At 32.0% G+C, this 13,755-nt stretch overlaps 3 protein-coding genes and 1 long non-coding RNA gene across 4 annotated transcripts in view; 1 reads left to right on the forward strand and 3 right to left on the reverse strand.

Moving 5' to 3' along the window:
- Positions 1 to 3,446, forward strand: part of LOC105341076 (scavenger receptor class F member 2) — a 5,248-nt gene extending 1,802 nt beyond the window's left edge. The window contains exons 2-6 of the mRNA XM_011447375.4: positions 101 to 235; positions 589 to 723; positions 1,619 to 1,756; positions 2,280 to 2,390; positions 2,769 to 3,446. Of these exons, the coding sequence (XP_011445677.3) occupies positions 101 to 235; positions 589 to 723; positions 1,619 to 1,756; positions 2,280 to 2,390; positions 2,769 to 2,944 (695 nt within the window). The 3' untranslated portion in view covers positions 2,945 to 3,446. The remainder of the gene's footprint in view (positions 1 to 100; positions 236 to 588; positions 724 to 1,618; positions 1,757 to 2,279; positions 2,391 to 2,768) is intronic.
- A 1,523-nt stretch (positions 3,447 to 4,969) lies between these two features.
- LOC136274422 (fibropellin-3-like) lies at positions 4,970 to 7,198 on the reverse strand. Its single transcript, XM_066081215.1, has 5 exons — positions 7,071 to 7,198; positions 6,861 to 6,974; positions 6,363 to 6,482; positions 5,597 to 5,782; positions 4,970 to 5,128 (listed from the first exon to the last, which is right to left on the reverse strand). Exons 1-5 carry the CDS (start codon positions 7,102 to 7,104, stop codon positions 5,103 to 5,105), a joined length of 480 nt encoding a protein of 159 aa, XP_065937287.1. The 5' UTR covers positions 7,105 to 7,198; the 3' UTR covers positions 4,970 to 5,102.
- A 918-nt stretch (positions 7,199 to 8,116) lies between these two features.
- Positions 8,117 to 9,272, reverse strand: LOC136274425 (uncharacterized). Its single transcript, XR_010712745.1, has 3 exons — positions 9,148 to 9,272; positions 8,937 to 9,050; positions 8,117 to 8,236 (listed from the first exon to the last, which is right to left on the reverse strand). It is a non-coding gene; the product is annotated as an uncharacterized lncRNA (long non-coding RNA).
- Positions 9,273 to 9,382: 110 nt separating this feature from the next.
- Positions 9,383 to 12,383, reverse strand: LOC136274734 (fibropellin-3-like). The gene is made up of 6 exons (XM_066082304.1): positions 12,231 to 12,383; positions 11,819 to 11,974; positions 10,479 to 10,519; positions 9,906 to 10,025; positions 9,596 to 9,709; positions 9,383 to 9,507 (listed from the first exon to the last, which is right to left on the reverse strand). Exons 2-6 carry the CDS (start codon positions 11,938 to 11,940, stop codon positions 9,383 to 9,385), a joined length of 522 nt encoding a protein of 173 aa, XP_065938376.1. The 5' UTR covers positions 11,941 to 11,974; positions 12,231 to 12,383.
- Positions 12,384 to 13,755: the final 1,372 nt, after the last annotated feature.

Here is a 13,755-nt window from a genome sequence, read left to right on the forward strand (position 1 = left end):
ATTTCAATATTGCAATATATAACATTCAGTATGTTATATCTGCCCTATTTTTAGTTCGTTTCTATCTTACAATGATCATGATTAAATGTTTTACTTGAAGCCTGTGACCCTGGCTGGTATGGAGACAACTGCAAATTACCCTGTCCGGAGAACTGCTTCGACAAAGTATGTGACGTCGTAGAGGGCACGTGTAACAACTGTTCCCACGGATATACGGGCAGTTACTGCGATCTTTGTGAGTACTATACTATAGTACTATATGTAAACTCACCACTTACTGGGCTTTTTTTAATTTAATCGTTGGCTTCAGTTATCATGGATTTAAAAAAATACAGTTGAGAGTCAACGTGAGCTAGTGGACAATGATCTAACCCATAAAATTAATTTTACATATTTCATTCGAATGAAAATCATAATTACCTTGTCCGCCTCAACACAGAAATCAACGAAAATTGGTGTTATAAACGCAGATTGATTAAAGTAGGTTTTATCAGTAAAAGGCTTTTTTAAATTTTGTTTGCAAACTGTCTTGATTTATAAGTATATAAATTTATAAGTATATGTATTGCAGTACACTTTATGTTTCAGCCTGCCCGAAAGGAACGTACGGAAGAGACTGCGCCTCAGTGTGTAAAGGATATTGTAAGAATGGCTGCAATTCTGTGACCGGAAAATGCGACAACGGTTGTGAACCAGGCTGGTACACCGACGAATGTCATTCTGGTGAGCTTACTCTCTCTCTCTCTCCCCCCCCCCCCCCGAATTTATCCCATCCCTAATTTCTGAATTTTAGCGGAGTATTAACATGTGATACTTTTTTAAAAAAAAAAGAACAACTGTATTCTGAAAGTATCCAATGCAAAGACCCCCCCCCCTACACACACACATAAAAAAACTGCACCAATTCTCCTTGAAATACAGTAAGATAAGGCGATTTGCTTAAAGAGTATTTTTATCCAACATGTCTCTCCAACAGAGTTACTTAATTATAGCTATGGGGCTCAGTAACAAAGATTAAAGATAGTAAAAATGACATTTTGAAGCTTATTGAACAAACTGTGTTTGCAATCTCGACTAATATGTATCTGCAAGAAATATTGTCAATAATAAAACTACAAAGATAAAATAATTGTTCAGGTGTTTAAGTATGCCATTAGACTTTCAATCATCAATTTCAAAAAGAAAAAAAAAATATTGGTGTTTTTAATAATACACATTTTTCCATGGCAATCACACTTTTGTGTCGCATATTAATGCTTTTAAAAGAAGAATATTTAAGATCAAAGAGCTTTACAAAAATAGCAATACAGAATTTTACAAAAATGTGTTAAAAACAAGTAAAACCACCCTTCAAAATCTCTCTTTTAATCCTTCAAATATTCCATATTTGTACTTTGTTACAATGGCAACGGGTGTCGATTTTCCTATAGAAAATGTATTGTGTAAATATAACATTAACAGATCAGTCTGTTAATATTTTAATAGGAAAATGTATTGTCATTTAAGATTTAAAAATGTAGAATGATAAAAGAAAATCGATGACTAGAAAGCCCCTTTAACATTGGCTTTTATCGACGTGATTAATTTTCTAAATCACATCTTTATTTTTCTGATACAGTGTGTCCCAAAGGATCGTATGGACAAGATTGTAGGTCGAAATGTGGGCGGTGCCGAGACAAGGTGGGGTGTCATCACGTGACAGGGCAGTGTGTGAGTGGCTGTGAGCCCGGATACACAGGACAGAACTGTAACAACGGTGAGGGGAAACACTGACACACAGTCACTTAAAGTCGCCTTTCTGGCTTCCTATAAAGTTCTTAGTAACAGACAAATTTAGCTAGATATATCATGTAAATCGAACTTACCATACAGTTCTTGCACTGATCAGGCAAGTACTCGCAAAGACAATTTCTGAAATCGCAAAATTTTAATCAACTTAGCATCATAATTCTATATGTTCATATTTTATAATGTTTCATTAGTATCCATTCAGATTAATAATAATTAGCTGGCAAAGTATTGCTCACCAATGTTCACTTAACCATAATGCTAAAGTGGTAACCATAACCAATCCGTTTGATTATTACAAAAAAATTAGACTAAGGTACACAAACTTGGAATTGGACATGTCATGTTTCCCTGATAGTGTACACGTTTCTTGATATTGTAACGTTTTCCTGTCAATACAGTAGCTGCCATGGTTTTTACCAGGACGTTCTCCAAAAATGACTTCTTAATTTTTAAATATTGTCAATATCATTTTATTCTCGTTCTTGTAGTTTGTCCAGACGGCCACTATGGCTACAAGTGTGAGAAGTTCTGTGGAGAGGATTCCGAGTGTAACCCGGTGACCGGCGAGTGCTGTGGCTGTACGGACCTCAGAGTGATAGGTAGTTCTGACATGCATTAATTATAGTTCTTATAACTTTTGTTTAGATGAACGTAACTTGATATATATGTCCAATCATCAGCTGAACCAAAATATTTAAAATATTTTATTTGAAACGTTATCAATGCTTATAGACCAAACTATAATAAGATAGCAATAAATGCATATTTTGTATTTAACGTTCTTGTAACACATTTGCATTATAAAACATTAGTTTTTGACATGGTAATGCACATTAAATGTTATCCAATGTACCGCGGGAGGTCTTAATATCCACCATCTTTGTAAATGAATCTAACAATTCATTAATTATCAATCAATAATCGATAAATTATACATTCATTCTGATGTTAAAACTGCAATAACTTTAATGTTTCAGTGAAGGAGAAGGACGAGACTCTTGATCACAAAGAAGAAATAGTGATCGGGCTCGCGGTTCCTCTAGGTATCTCCCTCCTGATCAACGTCATCCTATGTCTGACCACCTGCTACTACTACATAATCTATAAAGAGGAGAGCACCAAGAAAAAGGACCAATTCCTAAACGAACACTAGTAGTATTACTTCAGTAGTCTTAACATATCTTATACCTCACTAACAGATGGTAGGATAGCACCTCCTTCAGTTATATTTCCGATCACTCATCACCTCATTACCCACACACACGTTGAAAAATGTCTATATTTTTGTACATAATGTTAGATTATTTAGATTATAAATAGTTTGTTCTTAACCCATGCTCACATTTTCTTTACCTCAAGAACTGTCAATCAAGTTTGGAGTGCAACTGGATAGAACTTTAACCCCAACCTAAAATCTAATCAAATTAAACAAACTTACGTTCTTCTTGTATCCATTGTATTTGCTACGAACGATGAAGTATTTTGTTAACACTTTCTCAGGTCGATTATACATTGGTTGAAATAATGTTTCATGTATATGATTAACTAATGTTGTCTTGTCAATATACTTTTTATTTATTTTGTTGTAATTTTCTAGCATTGATAAGTGTATGAGTGGAGTTGATGTTTACAAATAAAATAAAATTTAAAGTGACTTCATTTGTTATTACATCTCTGATTCAACAAAATACCATCGATCATTCAATAATAAGTGACTTAACTAATATTCCGATTTAAATTTCCTTTGTATATCGTCTTTAAACTAAATCCAAAATACATGATTTTTAGAAGTTAGATACCAAAATAGAGGAGCATAAGATTAATGATTGAAAAACGTTTTAAAGCTAGACGCAACCTTTAGATCCCATAATGTCACAACTTATGAACCAACTAGATATATACATGCTTTAAAAGTGAATGATGATAGAACAATCAGTTTAATGAATGAATACCTTTGGTATTACAGTTGAGCCTCTAACCATTTTTTTTTTATGATTTTAGATACTTAATTTTCTTAAGCAATTTACATGATTGAACATTCAAACATCTACACACAGGGAAAATTTGCCTAGTATATTACAAAAATTTGAAAGTTAAAAAAGATACCGGTAAGAATAATGATAAAAGAAAAAAAATGAATGATGTAAATATACAGTGTGGTCATTAATTCATTCACTTTTTCTGAACAGAATCAACGTTTATGACAGTATTAAAAATGTAGACAAAAGTAAATCAAGTAAGTTAAAACCAAGGCAACTCCAGAAATGTTCTGTTTATTATTTATTTCAAAAAATCACCTTTAAGACTTATTTCAATTTAAGAAATATTTAGGCATCACATGTTTTTCCGTGGTTTAACTTTAAGTGCTCATGTTTTTGAGAAAGAATGCAAACCACTAAGTAATGGAATAAGAGCTATTGTAGCCAAAGTCATGAAGTTCAACGTGTCATTTAACAATTTGTGTTTAAAGGTCTCGACTGTTTATTCGACTCCTCTTGTAATATATTAAGTACAATTTACTCTGAAACATAAAAGGCAACATTTTTCATAATTTTTAATCTATATCTTTGAAGAATAAAATCCAGAAACTTAAAAAGGTTATGTTTTAGCCAACATTTTAAAGCAATATGAGCTGTACTTTTTACAATTTTATTTTGCTGCAAAAACCTTCTAGTATGATAAGATTGCATGTAACTTAAACTTTTATGATAAATAATATTTGAAAAAGTCATTAATTTTTGTCAAAGGAATTATTTCTCTTCTAAGGAATATATAGCAAATTAATTTTTGTACAGGACGACAATAATTAAATTTTGCTCCAAAAAGGCTTCTTAACAGCGTTTTTTCACAAAAATATGGCTAACAGAAATTTAAAAACCATAATATTTTTGTCATTTTAGTAGAAAAGAACATTTAAGTAAAAAAAAAATTGAACATGAAAAATGGAGCTCATATTTGCTTTAATTGAAATCAAATAATTTTTGAATAAGATATTCCAACTTCTTTTAACGAATTATTCCTTTTATTATCTTCAAACTTCAAAAGAACGACATATATTTCCTTTTATTTTTTATTTCTTGAATAATAGATCGCATGTGGGTAATAAATATTTTTAGGAAAAGAAATAATAAAGTTAAAATCCAATTGTTGCATTTACATTCTTTGTCGCTCTAGTAAACAATAAAACCCCTGATCAACTACCAAAACGGATAAAGTATGGCACTTTAAGCATCTATACTTGGAAACGTATTTTTACTTTTTTTTTTATTTGAAAACCAAATATTTTGCTTAAGTTTGTCTTCATTCTGGCTTTACTCTTCATGTTCTGGGTGGACATCTGAAATAAAAAGACATCTTTTATTAATTATTGTTTGATATAATTAATGTATATTTTGTATACAAAAAAGTTTTGAGAAGTACATTTTTAATTTATTACTTGCAAATGCTCTATTTGAGATAATTCAACATAGTCTATGTCTAAGTAAAAAAAAAACCCATTATACTCAAAAGATCCGTTATAAAAGACAAAAAATACATGTTTGAATGAATTTGAACTTTGAATGAAGTATTTGAACTTTTCTCAAAATGACTAAGTTATGAAAAGGTACACAACTGATATATTAATTTCATATGAAATTTGTTCACGTTTTGAATTAAATCAACTGATACGAAATAGTAAAAGTTATGATACATCATGTACAATTTGATTAAAAAGGTTTTTTGGTGTTCCTTTACTCCTATTACCGATCTTATAATCTTATACGTCGTTACAAACACATCAAAAAACAATAATGTAATAACAAACCATTCTTGGTCTTGTGGCGTTTTTTCTTAAGGAAGCATAGTAAAACAGTACAACCACCCAGTAGCATCAACACGGCTAACCCAATGACTATCAACTTCCATACGACCAGTTTACAGGAGAATCCATTTTTACGGTCCACACATTCAAACAATGGTGAGCAGGGTTGATCAGCACATTTGTTTATATCTGTAAAGTAATAAATAACATGTACAATGCCTAGGTTGTTCAAGCATGAAGTTCCCCACAAATTATTACTTTTGTATACTAAACTCATTTTTAAAAAAATCATTACTTTGAACCAATCACTAAATTGTGGCGTTGACGGATCCACGCTTGGCCGTAAAAAACTCTTGATAAAGGACATAGCATACAAGTATATTTCTTCGAATCAGTTATTTCAATGAGATGAAACCTAATAGATTTTGTGTAACTTTTGTAACAAACAACGACGTTTGCCTAGTGATCAATTCTTAATGTTAAACAAATGTGAAATTCACCGATGTCAAAATATAAAAAAAAAACATTATTTCCCTATCCATTTAAATATTGAGTCTTCTTTACATGTATTAAATTACAAACAAAATAATATGATATAAAAATATTTAAGGAGAATAGAAATGAAAAAAATGAGTATTTTTCAAACATCAAATACAAATTAAAGAAAAGATTTACCAAAAATATATCAATGCCCAAACGCGTTGATACAATATATAAAGTAAAATTTATCCAAATAAATACAAAAGAAAGGTGGAGAAAACCCGCTCACCTGTTTCACAGAGACTTCCGGTGTACCCCGGAACACAGTTACATGTATAGTTTTGTGTTGTCCCTTGTCGTACACAGACACTTTCATGCTTACAAGGAGAACTGTCACATGGACCAATGTCTACATTGAAGCAAAATAACTTTGTTTTATCATCAAACAAGCCAAACAAGCCCGTTAGGACAGTTTAAATGTATGTACATTTGTATCAAAAAGTCTCATCGTGACAAAATTACACCGAAACAGTACACATGTATATATTATGATACGTAAAACATTGATATTGGTACATTTTATTCAGCAGAGGATGGTCACTCCTCCTAAGCACCTGATCCTACCTCTATTTTTGTTTTAGGTCCGAGTTGCTCTGCTTTTAATTTGTGTTTTGTTTTATGGAATTTTAAGATGTAGATAGTTTGTTATTGTCTTTTTTCATTATTGTAAAATAAGCTTGCATTTGAAATCTATGTACACTATGTATTCTGTTTTAATGTTGTTCACCTGATTCGCACATCATCCCGGTAAAGTTCTGAGGGCACTGACATTTAAACATGTTCACATCATCACTGCATGTCCCGTTATTTTCACACGGCTGACTGGCACATTCATCAATATCTGTTTATTAATTGGAATATTTGAAATCATCTTACAGTAAATCATCTATTATCTTAATTATCTTAAACATGTGATATAACTAGTTCAAATCATTACCGGTTTGGCATTGGTCTCCTGTGAAGCCAGCCATACAAGAACAATTGAATCCGTTGACAAGGTCATTACAGGTTCCAGAGTTAATGCAGGGACTGCTTACACATTCATCTATATCTTTATTATAAAGATGTAACATAATGAATTATAATTCAGCTTTCTTCATAAATAAATCAAATTCTAAAATGATAAATTAATAATTTAATTTCAATTATTGAATTTATTTATAGGTAGTAAATCATAACTTGCCTGATTCACAATTCAACCCAGTAAATCCCAGCGGACAGGCGCACGTATACATATTGATAGCATCTGTGCATGTCCCATTGTGTTGACAAGGAAGAGGAGAACACTCATCAATGTCTGTAAAACGGACACTATCATCACTCTTTATGTATCAGAAGGAGATACATCCACAGGGTTATACTTCAAACATTGCTAAGTTTGTTACCTGTCTGACATTGAACGCCAGTGTATCCTGCCACATACATAGGCGTCGGAACCGGGGGGGGGGGGGCTAGGGGGGCTTAGCCCCCCCCCCCCCCCCCACTTTCTTTGCAAAGTTAAAACTAACATTTAGAAACATAGCATGAAAGAGGGTGCAGCCCCCCCCCCCACTTTTTCTCACAGGAAAGATTATTGTTCCTAAATTTACGTTGAAAGACTGAGAAGTTGGATTCAGAAGCATCCCCCCACGGATAAGGATTTTCATGATTTTGGGAATTACTTTTTTCTGAATATATCTGAGGATTAGTCTGCTCCCCCCACTTTCAATTTGCTTCCGACGCCAGTGACACAAGTACAATTGTACTGATTGACATGGTCACTACATGTCCCATTATTCTGACATGGGTTAATGGCACACTCGTTGATGTCTGAGAAGTTAGTTTAAATTTGAATTAATCAATGACAACATGATATCAGTGAGCTAATTTTCCAGTGATACCCCCTCTCTCATGTGAATATGCAAAATAAAAAACCCCTAAAAAACAAAAACAAAAAAACCAAAAAACCAAAATCATCCAGTCATTTCTGATAAGCTTTCTCACCTGTTTCACAGAGGTTTCCACTGATCCCTGGTCCACAGTTACACACGTAGTTCTGTGTTTGCCCTTGCCTTACGCATGTTCCTCCATGCTTACATGGAGAGAGACTGCATGGACTTACATCTGCAGTGTAAGATATTGCGGGCTTAAACTTATTACTTTCTATTTAACCGTATACTCTTACATGTACCTCATTCTTGATGTTTGAACACGATGAAACTAAAATATGATTAGAAGCCATGAATGATGCAGTATCCATACATTATTAGAATTGCAGCAGTGGCAAACATTCTGACCATTTATGATATATTTTTTTTTATTATCAATGAACTACCTAGTAGTTTAAAAATGACAAAATGACAAAATTCTAGTCTACAATTTAATGATATAGAAGAGCGAGGTACCAAATTGACCAATAATTAATAATGTACAATGCTTTGTTAATTGGTCTCTAACAATTGATGATTCAATTATTTATGGAAATACGTGTTGTACCGATTCGATCACTGAGTACATGGTTGTTTTCTTTTCCACTGGTTTGTTTGTTTATTACGTAAAATATATCAGATTATTCAATCTAATCCTATGTTGCTATTTTGATTTGTATATGATTCAATATCATAGACACATTATTTACAAGAGCAACAAACGTTTGCCTGCCTACGAAACTCTGCTCTGCTTTGAATTTGTATTTCGTTTTATGGATTTTTGAGGTAATTGACAGTTTGTTATTGTCATTTTTCATTATAGTAAAATAAGCTTGCATTTGAAATGACTTCCTGCTCTCTATGTACACTATGTATTCTGTTTATATCTTGTTCACCTGATTCGCACATCATTCCGGTAAAGTTCTGAGGGCACCGACATCTAAACATGTTCACATCATCACTGCAGGTCCCGTTATTTTCACACGGTTGACTGGCACATTCATTAATATCTGTTTATTAATTGAAATATTTGAAATCATCTTACAGTAAATCATCTATTATCTTAATCATCTTAAACATGTGATATAACCAGTTCAAAACATTTACCGGTTTGGCAATGGTTTCCTGTGAAGCCAGCCATACAAGAACAATTGAATCCGTTGACAAGGTCATTACAGGTTCCAGAGTTAATACAGGGACTGCTAGCACACTCATATATATCTTAATTATAAAAATGTACCATAATGAATTATAATTCAGCTTTCTTCATAAATAAATCAAATTCTAAAATGATAAATTAATAATTAAATTTCAATTATTGAATATATTTATAGGTAGTAAATCATATCTTGCCTGATTCACAATTCAACCCAGTAAATCCCAGCGGACAGGCACACGTATACATATTGATAGCATCTGTGCATGTCCCATTGTGTTGACAAGGAAGAGGAGAACACTCATCAATGTCTGTAAAACGGACACTCTCATCACTTTTTATGTATAAGAGGGAAATAAATCCACGGGTTTATATTTCAAACACCGCCAAGTTTGTTACCTGTCTGACATTGATATCCGCTGTATCCTTCCACACAAGTACAATTGTACTGATTGATATGGTCATTACATGTCCCATTATTCTGACATGGGTTACTGGCACACTCGTCGATGTCTGAAATGTTAATTTTAATTTGAATTAATCAATGACAATAAAGGAATACAACGAACCAATACTTACTGAGTTTTCCTCATATATATCGGTATTTGATTCAAAACAAAATGTTACATTATATGATATACGTGATGTTGATACACATGGATTTGTACATATTAAAAAACATCCAGTCATTTCTGATAGGCTTTCTCACCTGTTTCACAGAGGTTTCCACTGATCCCTGGTCCACAGTTACATACGTAGTTCTGTGTTTGCCCTTGCCTTACACATGTTCCTCCATGCTTACATGGAGAGAAACTGCATGGACTAACATCTGCAGTGTAAGATATTGCGGACTTAAACTTATTACTTTCTATTTAACCGAATACTCTTACATGTACCTCATTCTTGATGTTTGAACACGATGAATCTTAAATATGATTAGAAACTATGAATGATACAATATTGCTATTCTAGTTTTAACATAATAAGACACATTTTTACAAGAATAACGATTTTTTGCCTGCCTACGCAACTTGTTATGTGAAAAGTCAAAAGAAAAAAAAACCCAGTGAATGAAGAAAAATTGGTTTTAGGATGACTTGTATCTTTGTATATGTATTTTTATCCTCTTTTAATGTAAAATTTTATGCATCATGACATTCTGTCGAAGCATTTTCCGTTATTTCTTCGACAATTGAATTTGAAAATCAATTAATAACGAAAAACTAATATTTCTCTATGAAAATGAATTTAAAATAGCAGTGTAGAATATTATTTAATTTACCCTTGACAACTATTGTAAGACATCTTGACTCACTCCTCTTTCTGGAAATAAAGAAATGTTGAACATATTGAAAATTAGGTAAAATTACAGTAATTTTAGCTTATAGTCTTAAGTCAGACCTACAGTGTATATTCAAATTTCCTATAGTTTCCTGAAAATATGATCGAATATATTTTTATAAAACAAACTATGTCTAAATATTAGTGAGTTTTTCAAACCATAATGGATATTTTTTCCCAATACAGGGTTTAGCTCTAGGAAAGTTAATAACGATTTACTAACCTACCAGTAGGGTGGTTTATATAATTAACAAAATATACATGCGTAGACTTAAAAGTTAATGATAAAGCATCGCCATATAAGAATTGTTAACAATTAGTATGTGTGACGTACATGTTATAGCCACAAACGAGTACGCGTTGATTTGAGAACTTATCCTTTTTTCATGATTGGGTCATCGATTTGTCAGAGATAACACACATAAACTAAAACTATTGTTAACAAAAATTTCAGAAATCAAAAGGAAAGTCATCTATATAAGAGTACGATTTTAATATCTCTGAAACTTCAGAGATATTCCATTTCCTGTCTACTAAGTTATTAGTAATTCTTCACGTTATTTAATAATAATACATGCAATTTGTTCTTGACTCTTTTTATCACACGTGCATTTTGGCAAATGTAGGTAACTTTAAAGCCTTTTCAATGATGCATAAGAGTGATTTGAGGGAATGCTAAACACATGTATTCCGTAATTACATGTATCTGACAGCATCGTCAAGTCTCCTCAATAAAATTAACTTATATAACTTTTTTTTTATTATAATTAGGCAATCATCAAGTTTTACATTGAAAATATACTGTACATGTTATTTTACTTCTAGCAAAACTTTAAATTACTACACGAAATACCTTGAAAATTGTGTTCAGAGTAGAGAGAGAGAGTCTTAAGATAACCTTTTTAAATTAAAAAAAAAATCAACACAATCTCTCTTTTTGGAATGCTATGACCTCAAAGAAAATATACCTGAAGATAGTTGTTTTGCAGAAAGTTTGGTCGAAGGAGGCCGAGTGTTGATGATAAAATAGTCTAGAATGATAACAATCTATCTACGAACATACGGACATAACGGAAAGAATGGAAACAAAAGCATACAGGAGCACCCGGCTTATTTGAACAAAATCTGAGTAGTTATTGATATTTTTCAAATTTGCTGTTTTGCAATCTGAGGTATAATAGTGTGTAGAATTAATTTTGTCTCAACATCTCATCCAATGATGTGAAATAGTCCAAATAAATTATAAAAATATGAACTAAAACACATGTACTTCATATTTACCCTAAGCTATCTTCAGCAAGAGCACAAACAATATGGGACCCTACTTGGTTTTGCTGAGGTATCCATGTAGATTGAATAAATGGGGTGTTGAATGAATCAGACTGTAAAGATGAGTACTCCATTCCCGCTGGTACTGTCAGGTCGATGTTCGTTATTCTAAAGAGAACGCACTTTTGTTGCATAATCGTTATTTGTAAAGTTCTTGTATAATAATAATAAATTTTGCATTTGCATTCATTTGAATGTTGTGTTTTAACATGCAATAAATTTTTCTTGAAAGAAACAAAATTGATTTAGAAATCTTGTTCAAAGACATATTTGTATCTTAATGAGATAAACAATGACGATGAGACCAAAAAACTAGTTACACTTATTTTATAATTAAAACAATGTGTATACTTAGCAATTTTACCCCCTGCTGCCAGACGCGAAAAATGAGATGTTAACAACTTGAAAAATATCTGTCCGAATTACGGTTCCTTCTGCTAGAGTAGGGCTTACAAACTGTGGTTCATCGCTACAATTAACGCCACGTAGGATTGGGGTTCTCACAATAAACTGTAACCAGTTGACAACAGTTAGATGAACCAATCAATCAATACTTACAAATAAATTATAGAAAGCAAATAATATGATGTCATTATAAAAATATGAAATAAACTACCATGACCTGAGGATAATTTACTTTTAAAATTAAAAAAAACGACTACCTAATGCCATTTTGACTTACTTGTAATGTGATTGTTGATAAAGGACTTTCAGTTGAGTATAAATCACCCTCTATAGATATATTAGATTTCGGAAAATCCTGAACGGTTACTGCCACTGCAAAAGTTCCATTGTTTGTGTGGTTGGCAAAAAAAATTATCGTACAAGTGCCCTGCAATATAACGGACAATGCTTTTTACAAGTCGTGTTCAGCTTTAATATGAAATCTGTAGTCTCGTTATAATCTTGTTATTGTAATGTAGAACAGTTTAAAAATTTAACTAAATCCTTTTTATTTTTTCATTATATCACGTTATATTGCTATCAAATTTACTATCAATTCTTCAAATGTCGTTTTAAAGATAATTAGTAATTGTATACGATAAAGTGCAAAAGGTTTGGGATATCATTTTAAAAATGAAGAAATATTAAACCTCGTACGCATTTTTGAAAAGAAATATGTAAGATTTTGCAAATGGTGATTTATAATGTGAATTCTGTTTCATTGCTTTAGTTATATGTACGCCAAAATAAATAATATGACTGTACCAGATCATTAGTTCCTAAACATACATATTTTAATAGAACTTACCATAGTAATGTCAACAATAACAAATTAGTAGGAAAAATAAATAAACAAAATATGTAATAAATAATAAAAGGAAGTTATAAACTCACATAATCAATAGTAGCATATGGTAACGCCTCACAAATCGACACACACTCAGAACCATTGGCCCAGCGGCATCTAACATCATCACCGTCAGGATCCACAACAGGAATACGGATTTTGTTTTGACATCCATACTGAACTCTTAATAGTAATTATAATAATCTTCACTTATCGTTCGATGGCATGAGCTTGAATCGTTTTTAGCTGTCTGTATACTTTTAACATTTTGAACTTCTCTAAAACTGTTTTGCCAATTTTAACCGAATTTGGCGCAAAGCATCCATATAGGAAGGCGAATATAAGTTGCAGAAATGAAAGACCGATTTTTATTCAAAGCAGAGAAATGTCGAAACTGTAAAAAAGGTGGGTGCATTTTTAAAAATCCTCTTCACAAGAACTACTGAGTCAAATTCAACGTTATTTAGCATAAATAATCCCTATGGAAACGACAATATAAATTGCAACAATTATGGGCTAATTGTTTTTTGAAATCTGAATTATTACGAAAAAAAAATAATTAAGGAAAGGCGTGTTTCAGTTATTTTATAGACTCGGG

This window comes from Magallana gigas, chromosome 4 (assembly GCF_963853765.1).
Source record: "Magallana gigas chromosome 4, xbMagGiga1.1, whole genome shotgun sequence".
Classification (NCBI taxonomy): Eukaryota; Metazoa; Mollusca; class Bivalvia; order Ostreida; family Ostreidae; genus Magallana; species Magallana gigas.

Bases quoted from the DNA above. Each gene is read 5' to 3' on its own strand.
- LOC136274422 (XM_066081215.1), bottom strand. From the start codon at position 7,104: ATGGCTGGCTTCACAGGAGACCAATGCCAAACCG. The intron at 6,975-7,070 runs GTAATGATTTGA...ATTAATAAACAG, and splicing joins AGGAGACCAATGCCAAACCG to ATATTGATGAATGTGCCAGT. The intron at 5,783-6,362 runs GTGAGCGGGTTT...ATTACTTTACAG, and splicing joins CGGAAGTCTCTGTGAAACAG to ATATAAACAAATGTGCTGAT.
- LOC136274734 (XM_066082304.1), bottom strand. From the start codon at position 11,940: ATGGAGTACTCATCTTTACAGTCTGATTCATTCAACACCCCATTTATT. The intron at 9,710-9,905 runs GTGAGAAAGCCT...TTAACATTTCAG, and splicing joins TGGAAACCTCTGTGAAACAG to ACATCGACGAGTGTGCCAGT. The intron at 9,508-9,595 runs GTAACAAACTTG...TCCGTTTTACAG, and splicing joins CGGATATCAATGTCAGACAG to ACATTGATGAGTGTTCTCCT.